The sequence below is a fragment of the Anomaloglossus baeobatrachus genome, chromosome 9, assembly GCF_048569485.1.
Source record: "Anomaloglossus baeobatrachus isolate aAnoBae1 chromosome 9, aAnoBae1.hap1, whole genome shotgun sequence".
Lineage (NCBI taxonomy): Eukaryota > Metazoa > Chordata > Amphibia > Anura > Aromobatidae > Anomaloglossus > Anomaloglossus baeobatrachus.
Window position 1 is genome coordinate 176,201,237 of NC_134361.1, and position 15,658 is coordinate 176,216,894.

Sequence of the window (15,658 nt, forward strand, 5' to 3'; positions counted from 1 at the left end):
AACGAGACAGACAGAGAAAGAGACAGACGGGGAAAGAGACAGATGGGGAAAGAGACAGACCTGGAACAAGACAGACCTGGAACGAGACAGACGGGGAACGAGACAGACGGGGAATGAGACAGACATGGAAAGAGACAGACAGGGAAAAAGACAGATGGGGAAAGAGACAGATGGGGAAAGAGACAGACGGTGAAAGAGACAGACCTGCAACGAGACAGACGGGACACGAGACAGACAGGGAAAGAGACAGACGGGAAATGACACAGACGGGGAAAGAGACAGACGGGGAAAGAGACAGACGGGGAAAGAGACAGACGGGGAAAGAGACAGACAGGGAAAGAGACAGACGGGGAAAGAGACAGACGGGGAAAGAGACAGACGGGGAAAGAGACAGACAGGGAAAAAGACAGACCTAGAATGAGACAGACCCAGAACGAGACAGACGGGGAACGAGACAGACGGGGAACGAAACAGACGGGGAACGAGACAGACGGGGAACGAGACAGACGGGGAAAGAGACAGACCTGGAACGAGACAGATCGGAACGAGACAGACCCGGAACGAGACAGATGGGGAAAGAGACAGATGGGGAAAGAGACAGACGGGGAAAGAGACAGACCTAGAACGAGAAAGACGGGGAATGAGACATACAGGGAAAGAGACAGACGGGAAACGAGACAGACGGGAAAGAGACAGACAGGGAAAGAGACAGATGGGAAACGAGACAGACAGGGAAAAAGACAGACCTAGAATGAGACAGACCCAGAACGAGACAGACGGGGAACGAGACAGACGGGGAACGAGACAGACGGGGAACGAGACAGACGGGGAACGAGACAGACGTGGAACGAGACAGACGGGGAAAGAGACAGACGGGGAAAGAGACAGACCTGGAACGAGACAGATCGGAACGAGACAGACCCGGAACGAGACAGACGGGGAAAGAGACAGATGGGGAAAGAGACAGACGGGGAAAGAGACAGACCTAGAATGAGAAAGACGGGGAATGAGACATACAGGGAAAGAGACAGACGGGAAACGAGACAGACGGGAAAGAGACAGACAGGGAAAGAGACATACAGGAATCGAGACAGACAGGGAAAGAGACAGATGGGAAACGAGACAGACAGGGAAAGAAACAGACCTGGAGCGAGACAGACCTGGAACGAGACAGACCAGGAACGAGACAGACCTGGAACGAGACAGACCTGGAATGAGACAGACCTGGAATGAGACAGACCTGGAATGAGACAGACGGGGAAAGAGACAGACCTGGAATGAGACAGACCTGGAATGAGACAGACCTGGAATGAGACAGACCTGGAATGAGACAGACCTGGAATGAGACAGACCTGGAATGAGACAGACCTATAATGAGACAGACCTGGAATGAGACAGACCAGGAATGAGACAGACGGGGAAAGAGACAGACAGATAGAGAGAGACAGACACAGACAGACACAGAGATAGAGAGAGACAGACACAGAGATAGAGAGAGAGACACAGAGATAGAGACAGACAGAGAGACTGATACAGAGACAGACAGAGACTGACTCAGACACACAGAGACAGACAGAGACAGACAGACAAACAGAACTCAGAGACAGACACAGTTACTATCCCGGGCAACGCCCGGTTACTACAGTTAGTCTATTAAAATACAGTAACATACCTTTTTTTGATCATTTAGATCACGTACAAATTCCCAACTTTTCCCGTCATTACTGAAGCTCACGAAGAGGTGAGTGATGTACATAGAAGTAAACGACGAGCGAGCCCCCTGAATTACTAATCCCGTCACCTTCATCTCCTGAGCCAGATCTACTTGAAGCCATTCACCACGTGCATCTGCCTGTATTTGGACATAAAATACATGGTATTTATCAATTACAATAAATATTACTATAAGAATTATTTTTATATACATAAGTTTAGAGATGAATATCCAATATTTCAAAGTTGTTGTGAGTGGTTAAGAGGTTAAGAATAAAATATCTGGTGCCCCGCTATGACTCCTGACAGCTGTAGTTACACCCATCTTTTCATTCTGCAACCCTTTATTTTCCGAGAGCAGATACGATAGCACATGGGAGGATCTCAGCTTATTTGTGCAACAACTAAAACCGATCAAGAAAGACCGGAAACATTAGAACAGTAAACTGGAGAAATGGCTCAGCTGGTGGCAGAAATAGACTTGTTGGAGTATGAGATGACGTAAACCCAACATTAAATGTCACTTGCCTAACTGCGAGAATGCAGACCTGCCTTAAAAAAACTAAAATAGACAAGTCACCTGGGAGAATAAGAGAATATGAAAGGTGGTGTGAGTACAGAATGGTGACGTAAAGTATAATTTACAAGTAAAAGGATCTTTTAACCCCTTCCCCATTTTTCGTTTTTGTCTTTTCCTCCCCTTCTTCCAAGAGCTATAACTTAATTACTTTTCTATCAACATAACCATACAAGGGCTTGTTTTTTGCAGGACGAGTTGTATTTTTGAATGACTCCTTTCATTGTACCACATAGTGTACTGCGAAATGGGAAAAATTTCCAAGTGCGTTGAAGTCGTGACATTTTTTTAAATTTTTTGGGGGGGATTTATGGCTTATTTTTTGCCATATGAAGTGACATTTTTACCAATACCATTTTGGGGTAGATACAATTTTTTTTTATCACCTCCTTTTATTGCATTTTACTGCAATGTTGCTGCAACCATCCAATGGATGTGACAATCCTGGGCAGCTGTAGGCTGCTATTTTTAGGCTGGGGGGCTCAATAAGCATGGGTCTCCTGAGCCTGACAATACGAGCCTTCAACTGCTGGGTTTTATGATGGCTGGGTATCAAAATTTGGGAGGACAGCACACAGTTTTTAAAAATTATCTATTTAAATATTTAAAAAAAAGCCACATCCAGTTCCTCTTATTTTGATACACAGCCAAAATAAGCGCACGGCTGGTGTCTGTAGCCTGTAGCCTTATGCTTTATCTGTGCTGGGTATCATATTATGGGGGGACCCTACGCTAATTTTTTTTATTATTTATTGTTACACCACAATAAGGACACACACAGCGCCTCTGTTTGCAAGCAGTCAGATACGCTGTCACACAGGCTGGGGGCGTGTCTGACTGCAACTAATCACAGATGCTAGGACTGTCGGTGGGTGGGAGAAGCAGTGAATATGGATAAGTGATAATGAGCGGCCCCAGAAGTAGAAGAAGTAGCCTGGAAGCAGTTATAGCTGCTCCGGAGACTCGGTAAGTATAAAGCACTTGCTTTATTCTTATTTCATTTTTTTTTTCCTTTCTTTTTTTTTATTTCCCGAGTTGCCGGATCATTGCCTGAAGTTCCCTGAGAACTCAGGCCCGGCACTTAAGTATTTTTGGAACCACGGGGATCCAGACTTTTACAGTCTGGGTCTGCCCATCACTACTTATAAGACTTTAGTCATGGTAGACATGAGTCCTTAGCTCTTAGTATACCATGACTAAGTTAGAAACATGTTTGGATCTGTGGGGTTTTAAATTACATCCCATGCACCTCATGAAGATTTTATGCTAACTTAAATAAAATTTAGAATTTTACTTCTATCCACCTATGAAGCTAGATTTGTACTATTGGTATATGTGTGTTTAATATATGTATGCACGTGCAAGTAATGTGTATGTAGGGGTATATGATGTTTGCATCACATAGCAGTACTATAACGGTGTGTAGTAGGTAAGGGGTTTTTTACTTTACTTTACCTCTTGCACTGAAGACTGGGTGCCCCTGCGATATATATTCATATTTCCGATCTTACTACCACACCTTTTGCGGGTGCTGTGGTCTCTTGTGAACATTCACAGGATTTCCTTTGATTGCTGCTGCTTCTCCGGTTACCCGGGAGGTTGCGCATGCGCAGTTCCCTGCCGATGACGCGCTCCTATCTTTGACTTTCCGCGCATGCGCGGAACTTTCAAGATGGCGGCGCGCATCTTCATGCATTACAGCCGCTGTAATACGCGCTCCCACATGGCCATGTTTAGATGTCTCTGCCAGCCTCCATACAGGTGATCGTTATGTATTTTAAATGAATAGGCTTATATACCCTCCTTGTTGTGGGCTGTGATGTACACACTTGCCCTGAGGAAGCTGCTTTGCGGCGATACGCGTGGGTTCCCCACGGTATTTTCTGACCCCTGTGTACCACCCCTGGCTTTCCTATTTGCATATGGTATAATTCCTTGCAAATCTTTGGCTGCCACATTCCATATAATTCCTGCCTGTGTATGTATAATTGCTTGCCATTACATGTTCTAGGAGGTATTATTGATCCTCTGATATATATTGGTATTGCTTGTTGCCTGTACAACATATCTCTCTCAGGATGTGATTGTTTATTATGGCCATTTGGCATTTCTACTATATGTTTATATACATTTCTTATAGCAGGTCTTTCTGATTGTGAACAAGCCAGTTGGTATTTTGCATTTATGTGAGATATTTCACCAGCCTTTTTACACTTTTGCATGATTCATATTGTACATGTATGACGTCCTTACTATTGAATATTATTGTCCATGCTGTGTATATGACGGTGGTCATAAGGGGTATCAGGCCGTGTTATTTGGTGTGTTACACATTTTTAAGTGTTTTTATTCTTGCTGTCACAATAAAGATTTGCCTTTTATATACATTATTGTAGGTGTGCTCCCTGTCATATGTAGCTCTTTTCTTCATATATTGTTTAGTAGGTAAGGGGTGTGCTAGATGATGTGGTGTTCCACTTCAAATAATATGGGCGCACCGGACCTCATTGAATAGAGTAGTTTTCACACTCAGAGGTGGTTAAAGTAATGTAGATAGAAACCAGCAACAGTTAAAGTGGATTTCATTCACTTGAAGACAACAAACTTGATGGCTACCAAACCTACTTAAGAGATAATAGGCTTGAACAGAACGTCTTTAATATAGCAATTTGTTAACACTGGCAGCACTTTACTTGTAGTTGCTACAGTCTGCTGACAAACACCTCAGCAGCACTTCCTTCATACAAGTATAATTTCTTGTTCAGCGCAGCAGATATCTACAGTGCCAATAACAGCTCCTTCTCATAGTCAACTCTATTGGCCTCAATATCCTAGAGTAGCTTTTGTTAGGCACCATGGTCACTCTTGTGGTTTACTCAGTTACCATGGCACGGTTCATCACACACAGGCACTAGTTTCTTGAGGTCTCCATCATGGTGACTCTATTCACACTATGACTTCACCAATCACATACATTTTTTGGCAATCCTCGTCATAATAATCCCCTTAACTTCCCTCTAATCTTCACTCTATGGAATGGCCTTCATGTCACACTGGTCCTATAAGAATTATTTTCTGTAGGCAAGTGGATTGGTACGCTTACTAGACACTCTGCCTGCTCAGTTGGCCAAGTAGCCTTCATGAGATTTCATCGCAACGGATAGAGTAATTGTTTTCTTAAGCCTTTCCCAATGCTCCTGACTATTTTGCTTTAGCAAACTTTAAGGAGCAACGCGCCAACATCAAATTTTGTTTTCTGTTAAAGAAAACGGTGGCAGAGGGAGAACCGTTTGAGAGAGTGTCAGTAATTGAGAGAACAGGCCTAAACTGACCCTGATTCTTTGTCAAAAGTCATCATCCATCCAGTGGAAGATAGCTTCATTGCCCACACCAAAAAAAATCAAATCTGATGTCCATGAAGACTTCTTTTGTAAAACATCAAAGAGTCATTCATGCTGAATTTGTTCCACCCAGCAGCACAGTGAACCACCATTACTATATGTAACTGCTAGCGCGACTGAGAAAAAAAGGACCCCAATTGTAATAATGAGGACTGGTGGCTTCATCATGACCACATGCCTGCGTTGAAAATCAACCAGTTTTTGGCGAAAAATAGCACGATAATGTTTTCTCACCCCCCGTACTAGCCCAACCTAGATCCCTGCAACTTCCTCTTATTCCCAAGAATGAAGAAAAACCTAAAGGGAAAGCATTTTCAGGACATAGTAGAGGTTAAGAAAAAATGGTTGGAGGCACTTAGCGGCATTACTTCAGAAGAATATAAAAAACAGTGGAAAAAATGCTAGGACATGTGCAAATCATCTTATGGACAGCATTTTGAACGGGATTAATGTCTCAAGATGTTATTTTGAATAAAATAAATTTAAATAAGTAATTTTCTTTTTTGGAGGGGTAACCCCTCGTATTATGGTGTGGGGTAGTATAATGTACAGTTACAGACCCCTCTGAGCACTGTGCACATTGAACTTAATAAAAAAAATTAAAGGAAAAGTAAAGAAAAAAATAATAAAGCGAGCGCGCCATACTTAACGAGTCTCCAGCGCGGCTGTAACTTCTCCCTCAGCCTCTCATTCACATCTGTGGCCACTCATTAGCCTCATACATATTCACTGGTTCCAAGAGGGCTGCAGCCTGTAGCCGTATGCCTTATCTGTGCTAGGTATCATAATATGGGGGGACCCTACGTTAATTTTATTTATTTATTTTACTATACGATATAGACCCGCCCACCGGTATCTGTGATTGGACGCGTCAGACATGCTGTCACTCAGCATGGGAGCGCATCTGACTGTAACCAATCACAGACACTGGTGGGTGGGGAAAGCAGTGCATATTCATTGGAGGTAATGAGAGGCCCGGGAAGTGAATGAGCAGCTGCGGGGGTAGGGGGTAGTGTGACAGCCACTCCGGTGACTCAGTAAGTATGAAGCGCTTGCTCCTACCCCTTTACGCTGGATCCTGGTCCCCACAGACTTTATATAGGGACCAGAAGCCAGCCAGATACCAGGAATCAATAACCCGTCAACCCCGAGTCGACAGGGGTTTAATCTGCGTATCCTCCAATCACCATTGAGAACCGCAGGAACAAAACACAAAAAGAATTGACATGCTGCATCTTTGTGGTCATCACAAAGAAACAGCCAAAAAAAGACTTTGCGGGGCAGGAAATGCATGCAGTTTTGTGCCACAAACTGCACCTGAAAAACGCATCAAAAATGCCGCAAAACAAACGCAGCATGCGCATGAAGCCTTATAAATCTGGACTCATTGATAAAGGGTGTTGGATCCTTAGGCCACACACTTGTCATTACACAAATACACATCACCTGATCTACTTTATCCAATAAGCATTCACATTTATAAGCTTGAAAATCTGCATAAAAATGATGATATGGTCAAAATACTCACTTGCCTAATAATTTTACACACAGTTTATAATGTGAGCTAGTGACAAGACAAGTGTTCAGGGATTGCTATATCTCACCAAGATTCCTCTCACATACATACTAGGCTCAAGGAAGCATACACCACATCTAGGAAAAGCTTGGTTAATTACAAGGAATACAGGAAAATGGAGTTATCCCTAACAAACTATAGTTTTATAGGTTCTTTGGTAATCCCTGGATTTTTATACAATGACAGACAAGTTTGGTGGTGTGGCATTGTCATGAACTTGGGCATGTAGCTAGCAACGGTCCCCTTATAATTGGGTCAATGGAGTGGAACACCTCCAGACGAGCTCCCTGTTTGCCCGATCAGTTTATGCTGCAGGTACCTTTATCTTTAACGTACAAAACCTCAAATATGTGCTGTAGCAATAGGTGGTTCGACAGTCATCACCATGCTGGATTCTGGCAGATGGTGACCCTAAGGGTGGCTTTACACGCTGCGACATCGCTAGCAGATGCTAGCGATGGCGAGTGTGATAGCACCGCCCCTATCGTTATGCCGATATGTGAAGAACATCCCGCCCACCTTCTTCCTTCCTCATTACTGGCGTGTGGCAGGTAAGGAGAGGTTGCTCGTTCCTGCGGCGTCACACGTAGCGATATGTGCTGCAGCAGGGACGAGGATCAACTTCGCCCAAGAGACAACAGCGATAATTGGGAGAGGACCCCCATGTCAACGAGGAGCGATTTTGGACGTTTTTGCAATGATCCAAAATCGCTCCTAGTAGTCACACACAACGAGAAGGCTATAGCGGCCGGATGTTCGTCACAAAGTCCGAGACCCCAACGAGATCGCTGTAGCGATCTCGTAGTGTGTAAAGCCCGCTTAAGGTTATATAGCAAGCATATTGTTGGGGAATGTGCATAATGTGTCCCGATACTTTTCTTTATATAGTGTATGAAATAATTATGTTCATGTGGTTGCTTAGCTTATCATCCAGATGATTTTGTAAAATAATAACACTTAAGGCCCCGTTACATGCAGCGACGATATATCGCCGGAGCCACAGATTCCGTGACGCACATCCAGCATCGCTAGCGATGTCATTGCACGTGACACATACGAGCGACCGCTAACGATGGAAAATACTCACCAAATTGTCCATCGTTGACACATCGTTCATTTTCTAAAAATTGTTGATTGTTGAGGACGCAGGTTGTTCGTCGTTCCCGAGGCAGCACACATCGCTATGTGTGACACCTCGGGAACGACGAACTACAGCTTACCTGCGGCCGCCGGCAATGAGGAAGGAAGGAGGTGGGCGGGATGTTACGGACGCTCATCTCTGCCCCTCCGCTTTTATTGGGTGGCCGCTTAGTGACGCCGCAAAAACCGCCCCCTTAGAAAGGAGGCGGTTCGCTGGCGACAGCGATGTCCCTAGGCAGGTAAGTCCGTGTGATGGCTCCTAACGATATTGTGCGCCACGGGCAGCGATTTGCCCATGACGCACAAACGACGGGGTCAGGTGCTTTCACCAGTGACATCGCTAGTGATGTTGCTGAGTGTAAGCCCCCTTTATAGTCATCACCGGTGCTGATGCCATTTTTGTATTGTCACTGTAAAAAAATATATAGCGCATATGACAAGTACCCGATGGTCTAGGGTTAGTTTAAGGAGAGTTTGAATTTGCTCACCTGGTGAGGTTGTGCGCCCTCGCACAACCTCGGTGTTGGCTTATTAGATCCTCTGGATGGATGGGGGTTTGGATCCTTGATATCAATGCTGTTAGGTTGTAGTCTTTAGTGGAGACGTCCGGACTCAGGACCGCTGGTTCCTCCTAGTATCCCCGGCACTATGGGTCTTGGAGTCTGCAACGATCCTCCGCTCTCCAGCTGAAAGTTCCGCTTTGGAGTGGGTAACCTGTGTCTTTCTGCAGCTCTGACCGATTCCCTCTAGGGGATTGAGCTTATGGTGAAAAGGTGGAATATCGGTCTTACGAGCGCTGATAATGCACTGGTTCCATTGAAGGTTAGATTGTTTTATTGTTAAAATATTTTTTATATATAAAATATACAATTCTCCTGTTGGTTAAATCAATACAACGCGTTTCAGCATTACATCAATGCTTTCCTCAGGTATCTACCTGAGGAAAGCATTGATGTAATGCTGAAACGCGTTGTATTGATTTAACCAACAGGAGAATTGTATATTTTATATATAAAAAATATTTTACCAATAAAACAATCTAACCTTCAATGGAACCAGTGCATTATCAGCGCTCGTAAGACCGATATTCCACCTTTTCACCATTTTTGTATTGTCGGCACTCACTCTCTCGAGTTGTTACGTCACACAAGCCCTGTGCCCAATCAGCGCCGGATTCACTCACCCCACCTTTGGATGACTCAAACATCATGGTGAAGTCATGTCTGAGGCTGGCTACTCATGCCCTCTCGATTTTTGATATGTCCAAAGGAGGGGAACGTGAAGTCAACCCTGATGAGTGCAAGGCTCGCGTGACATACCAACCTCATGTGAGCCACTAGAGCGAGTGCCGACACCACTGGAATGGCGATAGCACCGGTGGTGAGTATAAGGGTATGATTCCACTTGTGCATAGCTTCTGATGCAAGAGCATCGGAAGTGATATGCTAATGACCCTCTGCTGCGAGCGTCAGCTGAGGGTCATGCGACTGTGATGCGATCTTGTGATCGGATCACAGCTGCAGAGGAGAGGGGGAGGGAGCACTTTCTCCATCTCCTCCCCGGCCTGTCTCTGCGTACATCACACTGCAGTCGGATGACATGCGAGTGCATTGCAATGTTTAACACGCTCCCATAGACTTGTATGGGAGTGAGTGAGCTGAGAATTGCTGCCAAACGCAGCATGCTGCGATTAATTTCTCAGACCGATATGGCATGAGAAATCAATCGCAGATAGACACTTCCCCATACTTTTGCACTGTTGCGAAGACATCTCACAATTTTGGACTTTTCAGAGCCCGTCAAATCTCTCTTCTGTCCCATTTTGCCAAAGGAAAGGAAGTTGCCTAATAATTAAGCACACCTTATATAGGGTGTTGATGTCATTACACCGCACCCCTCCTCATTACAGAGATGCACATCACCTGATTTACTTAATTGGTAGTTGGCTCTCAGCCTATACAGCTTGGAGAAGGACAACACGTATAAAAAGTATCATGTGATCAAAATACTCATTTTCCTAATAATTCTGCACACAGTATACAGTCAGTTTCATATTCAGTCCTGGCCAAGATTACTGCTTAACACTTGTCATAAACTCAGTTATCTCCATCAGTCATTTAAAGCCTCATTTCAAACAATGTGGCCATTCTTCTTTCTACAAGCGTCCAGTGAGTAATGTGGGAGATGTGGCATTTTTAAGACAGATCATTTGAATTTCTCCAGCCTTCACTTTATCTGTAGTATGGCACAGCAGCCGCTTTGTCTTCTATAATTTCTGCTTCTAATGACTCAAAAAAGGCGTTGTATTAAAGAACGGGCCAGCTATCTCCACTCCTGCAGATTATGCTATGTTGTTTGGGAAAAGTCAAAACAATGAGCTCAAACTTTCCACCGTACATAAGACCTGCCATGTTTGATTATTTGTACATTTATCTTCTCTACTTTGTTCCCACCCATCCTGGAAAAATACTTTTTCCATTTTGGAGTCTCTCATTAGTAACTTTTTTTTTATCCAAGGGTCTTGCAAGAACTTTTAGGCTATGTGCGCACTGGAAAATGGAATTTTCTCAAGAAAATTCCGCAGGCACTGAAAGATTACCGCACCCGCGGTAAAAAAAACCGCGGCAAACCACACCAGAAAACCGCATGCGGTTTGCTGCGGTTTTTCTGCGGTATTGTTCGCGGTATTGCCGCGGTTTTGCCGCATGCGGGTTGGTACATGTGCTTTATTGCATTCAATACAATAAAGCTCATTGAAAAAAAAAAATAATTTCCTTCTGAGATAGATAGTAGATAGATAGATAGATAAAGAGACAGATAGAAGAATAGATAGAGGGATAGATAGATAGATAGATAGATAGAGGGATAGATAGATAAATAGATAGATAGATAGATAGATAGATAGATAGATAGATAGATAGATAGATAGATAGATAGATAGATAGAGGACAGATCGCTGCATTTCTCACAGTCGGTAGTGAGTTCACATTACCGGCCGTGGGAAATGCCCTGGAGTTACCTCTGCTGTCTCGCTGCGAGGCCGCATTCATTCAGCGCTGTGTGTCAGTCGCGGCTGGATGTAAGCAGCGCAGGACCTGTGCATTACGCCGGAGCTGGGGATTACGTCGGAGCTTTGTTTCGGGAGGGGTTAATAAAAGGGTGAACGAGGCTTATTTGTGTTTTATTTAAAATAAAGGATTTTTCGGTGTGTGTGTTTTTTCACTTTACTTACGGGTTGATCATGTCAGCTGTCACATAGACGCTGCAATGATCAAGCCTGGAGTTAATGGCGGTGATCTGCCACCATTAACTCCTTGTATTACCCTGACTGCCACTGCATCATGGCAGCAGGAAGAGCCAGGGACACTCCGGTACTGCCGCATAATGCATGCGACAGTCCCGGGGCAGCTGCGGCTGATATTCTTGCCTGCGGGAGGTGGGAGGGAGGCGGGGGACATTAACCCTGCCCCTCTCCCTCCCCAGCCTGAGAATACCGGGCCGCCGCTGTGTGCTTACCTCGGCTGGACGGTAAATATACAGCGGAGCCCACGTGTTTTGTTTTCTATATTTCCGTTTGACTTCTATGTGTGTTCTATGTGTCTGTGTTCTATGTCTGTGATGTCTGTGTGTGTGTCTGTGATCTGTGTATGTTTACTCTCTGCTCCGCTTCCTCTTCCTGGCATAATGACATCACTTCCCTGCAAAACCGCAGGCAAGCGATGTACATTATCGCAGGTAAACCGCTAAATACCGCAGGGAATAACGTAGGAAAACGCAGTGAACCGCACAGAATTTGCTGCCTGCGTTATTCCCTGCGGGATTTCACGATTACATGGCAGTCAATGGAGTGAAATCCCGCAGCGACGTGCGGAAAAGAAGTGACATCCAATTGTTTTTGCTGCGGGAATCCCGCAGCAAAACATGCAGCTGTCAAATTCCGCCTAGTGCGCACAGGATTTTTTTTTCCCATAGGATTTGCTGGTGATTCACTGCAGAGATGTTATGAACATTTTCTGCAGCGAAACATGCAGCAAATCTGCAGAAAATCCGCGACAAAATCCGGTAAGTGCGCACAGGGCCTTAAGCAGTTTTTTAACCCCTTTTACCCCCAGCAATTTTCCATTTTTAAGTTTTTCACGTCCTTCTCCCAAGAGCCATAGCTTTTTTATTTTTCCGTCAATATAGCCATATGAAGGCTTATCAGTACAAGTTCGTAGATACAAAATATATACATAGTTTTACTTTTATCTAAGGCTACATGCGCACGCTGCGTTTTTTGCTGCGTTTTTGGCTGCAGTTTTGTTGTCAGAACTTTCTGACATTTGACTTCCCAGCAAAGTCTATGAGAAGTCAGATTTGCTGTGCGCACGTTGCAGTTTATTTGTCAGCGTTTTATTTGTCAAACGTTTGTAACAAAAAAAATGCAGCATGTTCATTCTTCCTGCGTTTTTGTCAACATTTGTCACAAAAACGCAGCAAAAACGCACTGAAAACGCAGCAAAAACGCACCTACAATTACAAGCTTTTTTGTGACATTTCCAGGCTCTCTCTGACAAGGTGCAGTTTTGGCTGCAGTTTGTGAACACAAAAAGATGCGGCGTGCGCATGTAGCGTAAGTGGTGAAAAACAATTCAGAAGTTTGTTAAAAAAAAAAAAAGCATTGTGCTTTGTCGTCATTTTCCGAGATCCATAGCGTTCTCAATTTTCGGGATCTGGGGATAACTGATGGCTTATTTTTTGCGTCTTGCGCCGGAATTTTTAATTATTCCATTTTTGGGTAGATGCAATGTTTTGATCACCTGTTATTGCATTTTAATTCAATGTTGTGGTGACCCAAAAAACTTACCGTAATTTTGTTGTTTGGAATTTTTTACTCACTAAACCATGTACCAATCAGATTAATTGATTTTATGTTTTGATAGATCTGGCATTTCTGAACGTGGCGCCACCAAATAGGGGGGGTATTTTTTATAGTTTTATTTTCAATAGGGAAAAAGGGGGTGATTTGGACTTTTAGGTTTCTTTTATACATATGTTTTTTTAAAAAAACTCTTTAACATTTTTTATCGATTTTACTAGTCCCCCTAGGGGACTTTATAACTGCACAGTATGATCGCTTCTGCTGATCAGAGCCATGCTTCAGCATGGCTCTGATCAGCAGAAATGCTCTATTCCTGTTAGTATTGGTGCTCTGACGGCATTCATAGGAAACATGTTATAGCAGTGACAGGAGTCATCATCTGACCCATGCTGCCATGATGTCATGAGGCTGCCAATGGTGACAGGGAATAGCACGATCCCCGATGGAGCGCGTTAGATCGCGCAGTCAGATTTTGACAGCTCGACATAACGGGTTAACAGGCATGGGTGGATCTCTCATCCACCCGCATCTGTTAGCTGCACATGTCTGCTGATTGGATCAGCAGTCATGTGTGGGGATGACTATGGGCTCGATACACGAGCCCGCAATAACAGGAGGGAGGCGAGCTAGGACATATATATACGTCCTAGGTCGTGGAGGGGTTAATCAAGATCCAAGTTATTATGCTATGACTGATATATCAGTCAATTTGTTCTCCAAGATGGATATATATATATATATATATATATATATATATATACATATATATATATATATATATATATATGATGCTAATTGCACAGCCCTGCTTTTGTACTGGTGATTAGTAGCAGGAGCCCCGACTGATGAACACAGCCCGGCTCCTGCTGTAAAGGGGGCTTTACACAGTAGCGATATCGCTAGCAATTTCTAGCGATAGCGACCGTGTAAGTACCCGCCCCCGTCGCGCATGCGATTGGTTGTGATCGCTGCCGAAGCGAACATTATCGCTACGGCAGCGTCACACATACTTACCTGGTCGGCGGCGTCGCTGTGACTGCCGAATAATCCCTCCTTCAAGGGGGAGGGATGTTCGGCATCATAGCGACGTCACCGCAACGTCACTAAGCGGCCGGCCAATCAAAGCAGGGGGGCGGAGATGAGCAGGACGTAACATCCCGCCTACCTCCTTCCTTCCTCATTGGGGCCGGCGGCAGGTAAGGAGACGTTCCTCGCTCATGCGGTGTCACACATAGCGATGTGTGCTGCCGCATGAGCGATGAACCACAACGCTAAACAACCCTTACCGATTTTTGACTTTGGGACGACCTCTCCATAGTGAACGATTTTCACCATTTTTGAGGTCGCCTAAGGTCGCTGGTAAGTATTACACGCTGCGATATCGTTAATGACGCCGGATGTGCGTCACTAACAACTTGACCCCGGCGACCAAACATTAACGATATCGTAGCGTGTAAAGCCCCCTTTACTGCAGGGATCAGTCTTCCAACTCACCCCACAAGTATGACCACTCATATGCATCTGTTAAAGAAAAAGTTTTCCATTTCAGAATATGATGCAAAAGTAAAACAGGAAAACATAAAAAAATATATAAATTGAGTATAATTGTAATATTATTATTATTATTATTATAGAAAAAAATAACAAATATGCAGCAAAAGGGGAGGCCCATAAAATGTAAAGGTTTCATTTCAAATCCATAAATCCATTAACATCCAATAGCGAATGTTGAACCGCAAATGCGTTTCAGACCAAGTTTTAATTCACTGCATTCAATTAATAATGAAAACCAAAAAGGTAGTGTTACAATTTATAGAATTAGTCATTTTGTATTGTCATTGAGTAACTAATGAAGAAAAAGTGTTAGATTTGGCAACAAGTGCAGCGTGAGTGGCCGCCTTTATAAAAATGAGCCAGGTTCGCCAACTTGTGTTTTCTGACAAGTATAATGATGGTGATAAAACATTCTCTAAAGTAGGAGCTTTTCTAGCAACATAATTAGGAGTTTTTTAAAACCCTATTTAACTTTTTACCTGCAGAAATTTCAGAAAATTTTGTAGAAAAAGTTAGTTTAAATCCCTAATTATTTGATTTATTTTTAAAATGTTATTTTGATCAATATTTTGGGTTATCCTCTCAGCTCTATGGATGACCGAGTTTGGATATTGTCTGTTGTGTAATTTATGTTGTAATTTGTGGAATTCCTCTGCTCATTTGACATTTGAGTCCATGGTATGTTAGATTAGTTCTAATACAGTTAGGTCCAGAAATATTTGGACAGTGACACAAGTTTTGTTATTTTAGCTGTTTACAAAAACATGTTCAGAAATACAATTATATATATAATATGGGCTGAAAGTGCACACTCCCAGCTGCAATATGAGAGTTTT

The 15,658-nt window shown here is 43.7% G+C and overlaps 1 protein-coding gene across 6 annotated transcripts in view; it reads right to left on the bottom strand.

The window, feature by feature from the left end:
* The window catches only part of F8 (coagulation factor VIII), a 216,063-nt gene that overhangs the window by 26,014 nt on the left and 174,391 nt on the right, over nt 1-15,658 (bottom strand). For all 6 annotated transcript variants that reach the window (XR_012725311.1, XR_012725310.1, XM_075324077.1 and 3 more), the window contains exon 25: nt 1,673-1,852. Coding sequence is in view for 4 of the 6 variants with exons in the window: in XM_075324077.1 (XP_075180192.1) it covers nt 1,673-1,852 (180 nt within the window). In the remaining 2 variants the exon portion in view is untranslated. The remainder of the gene's footprint in view (nt 1-1,672; nt 1,853-15,658) is intronic.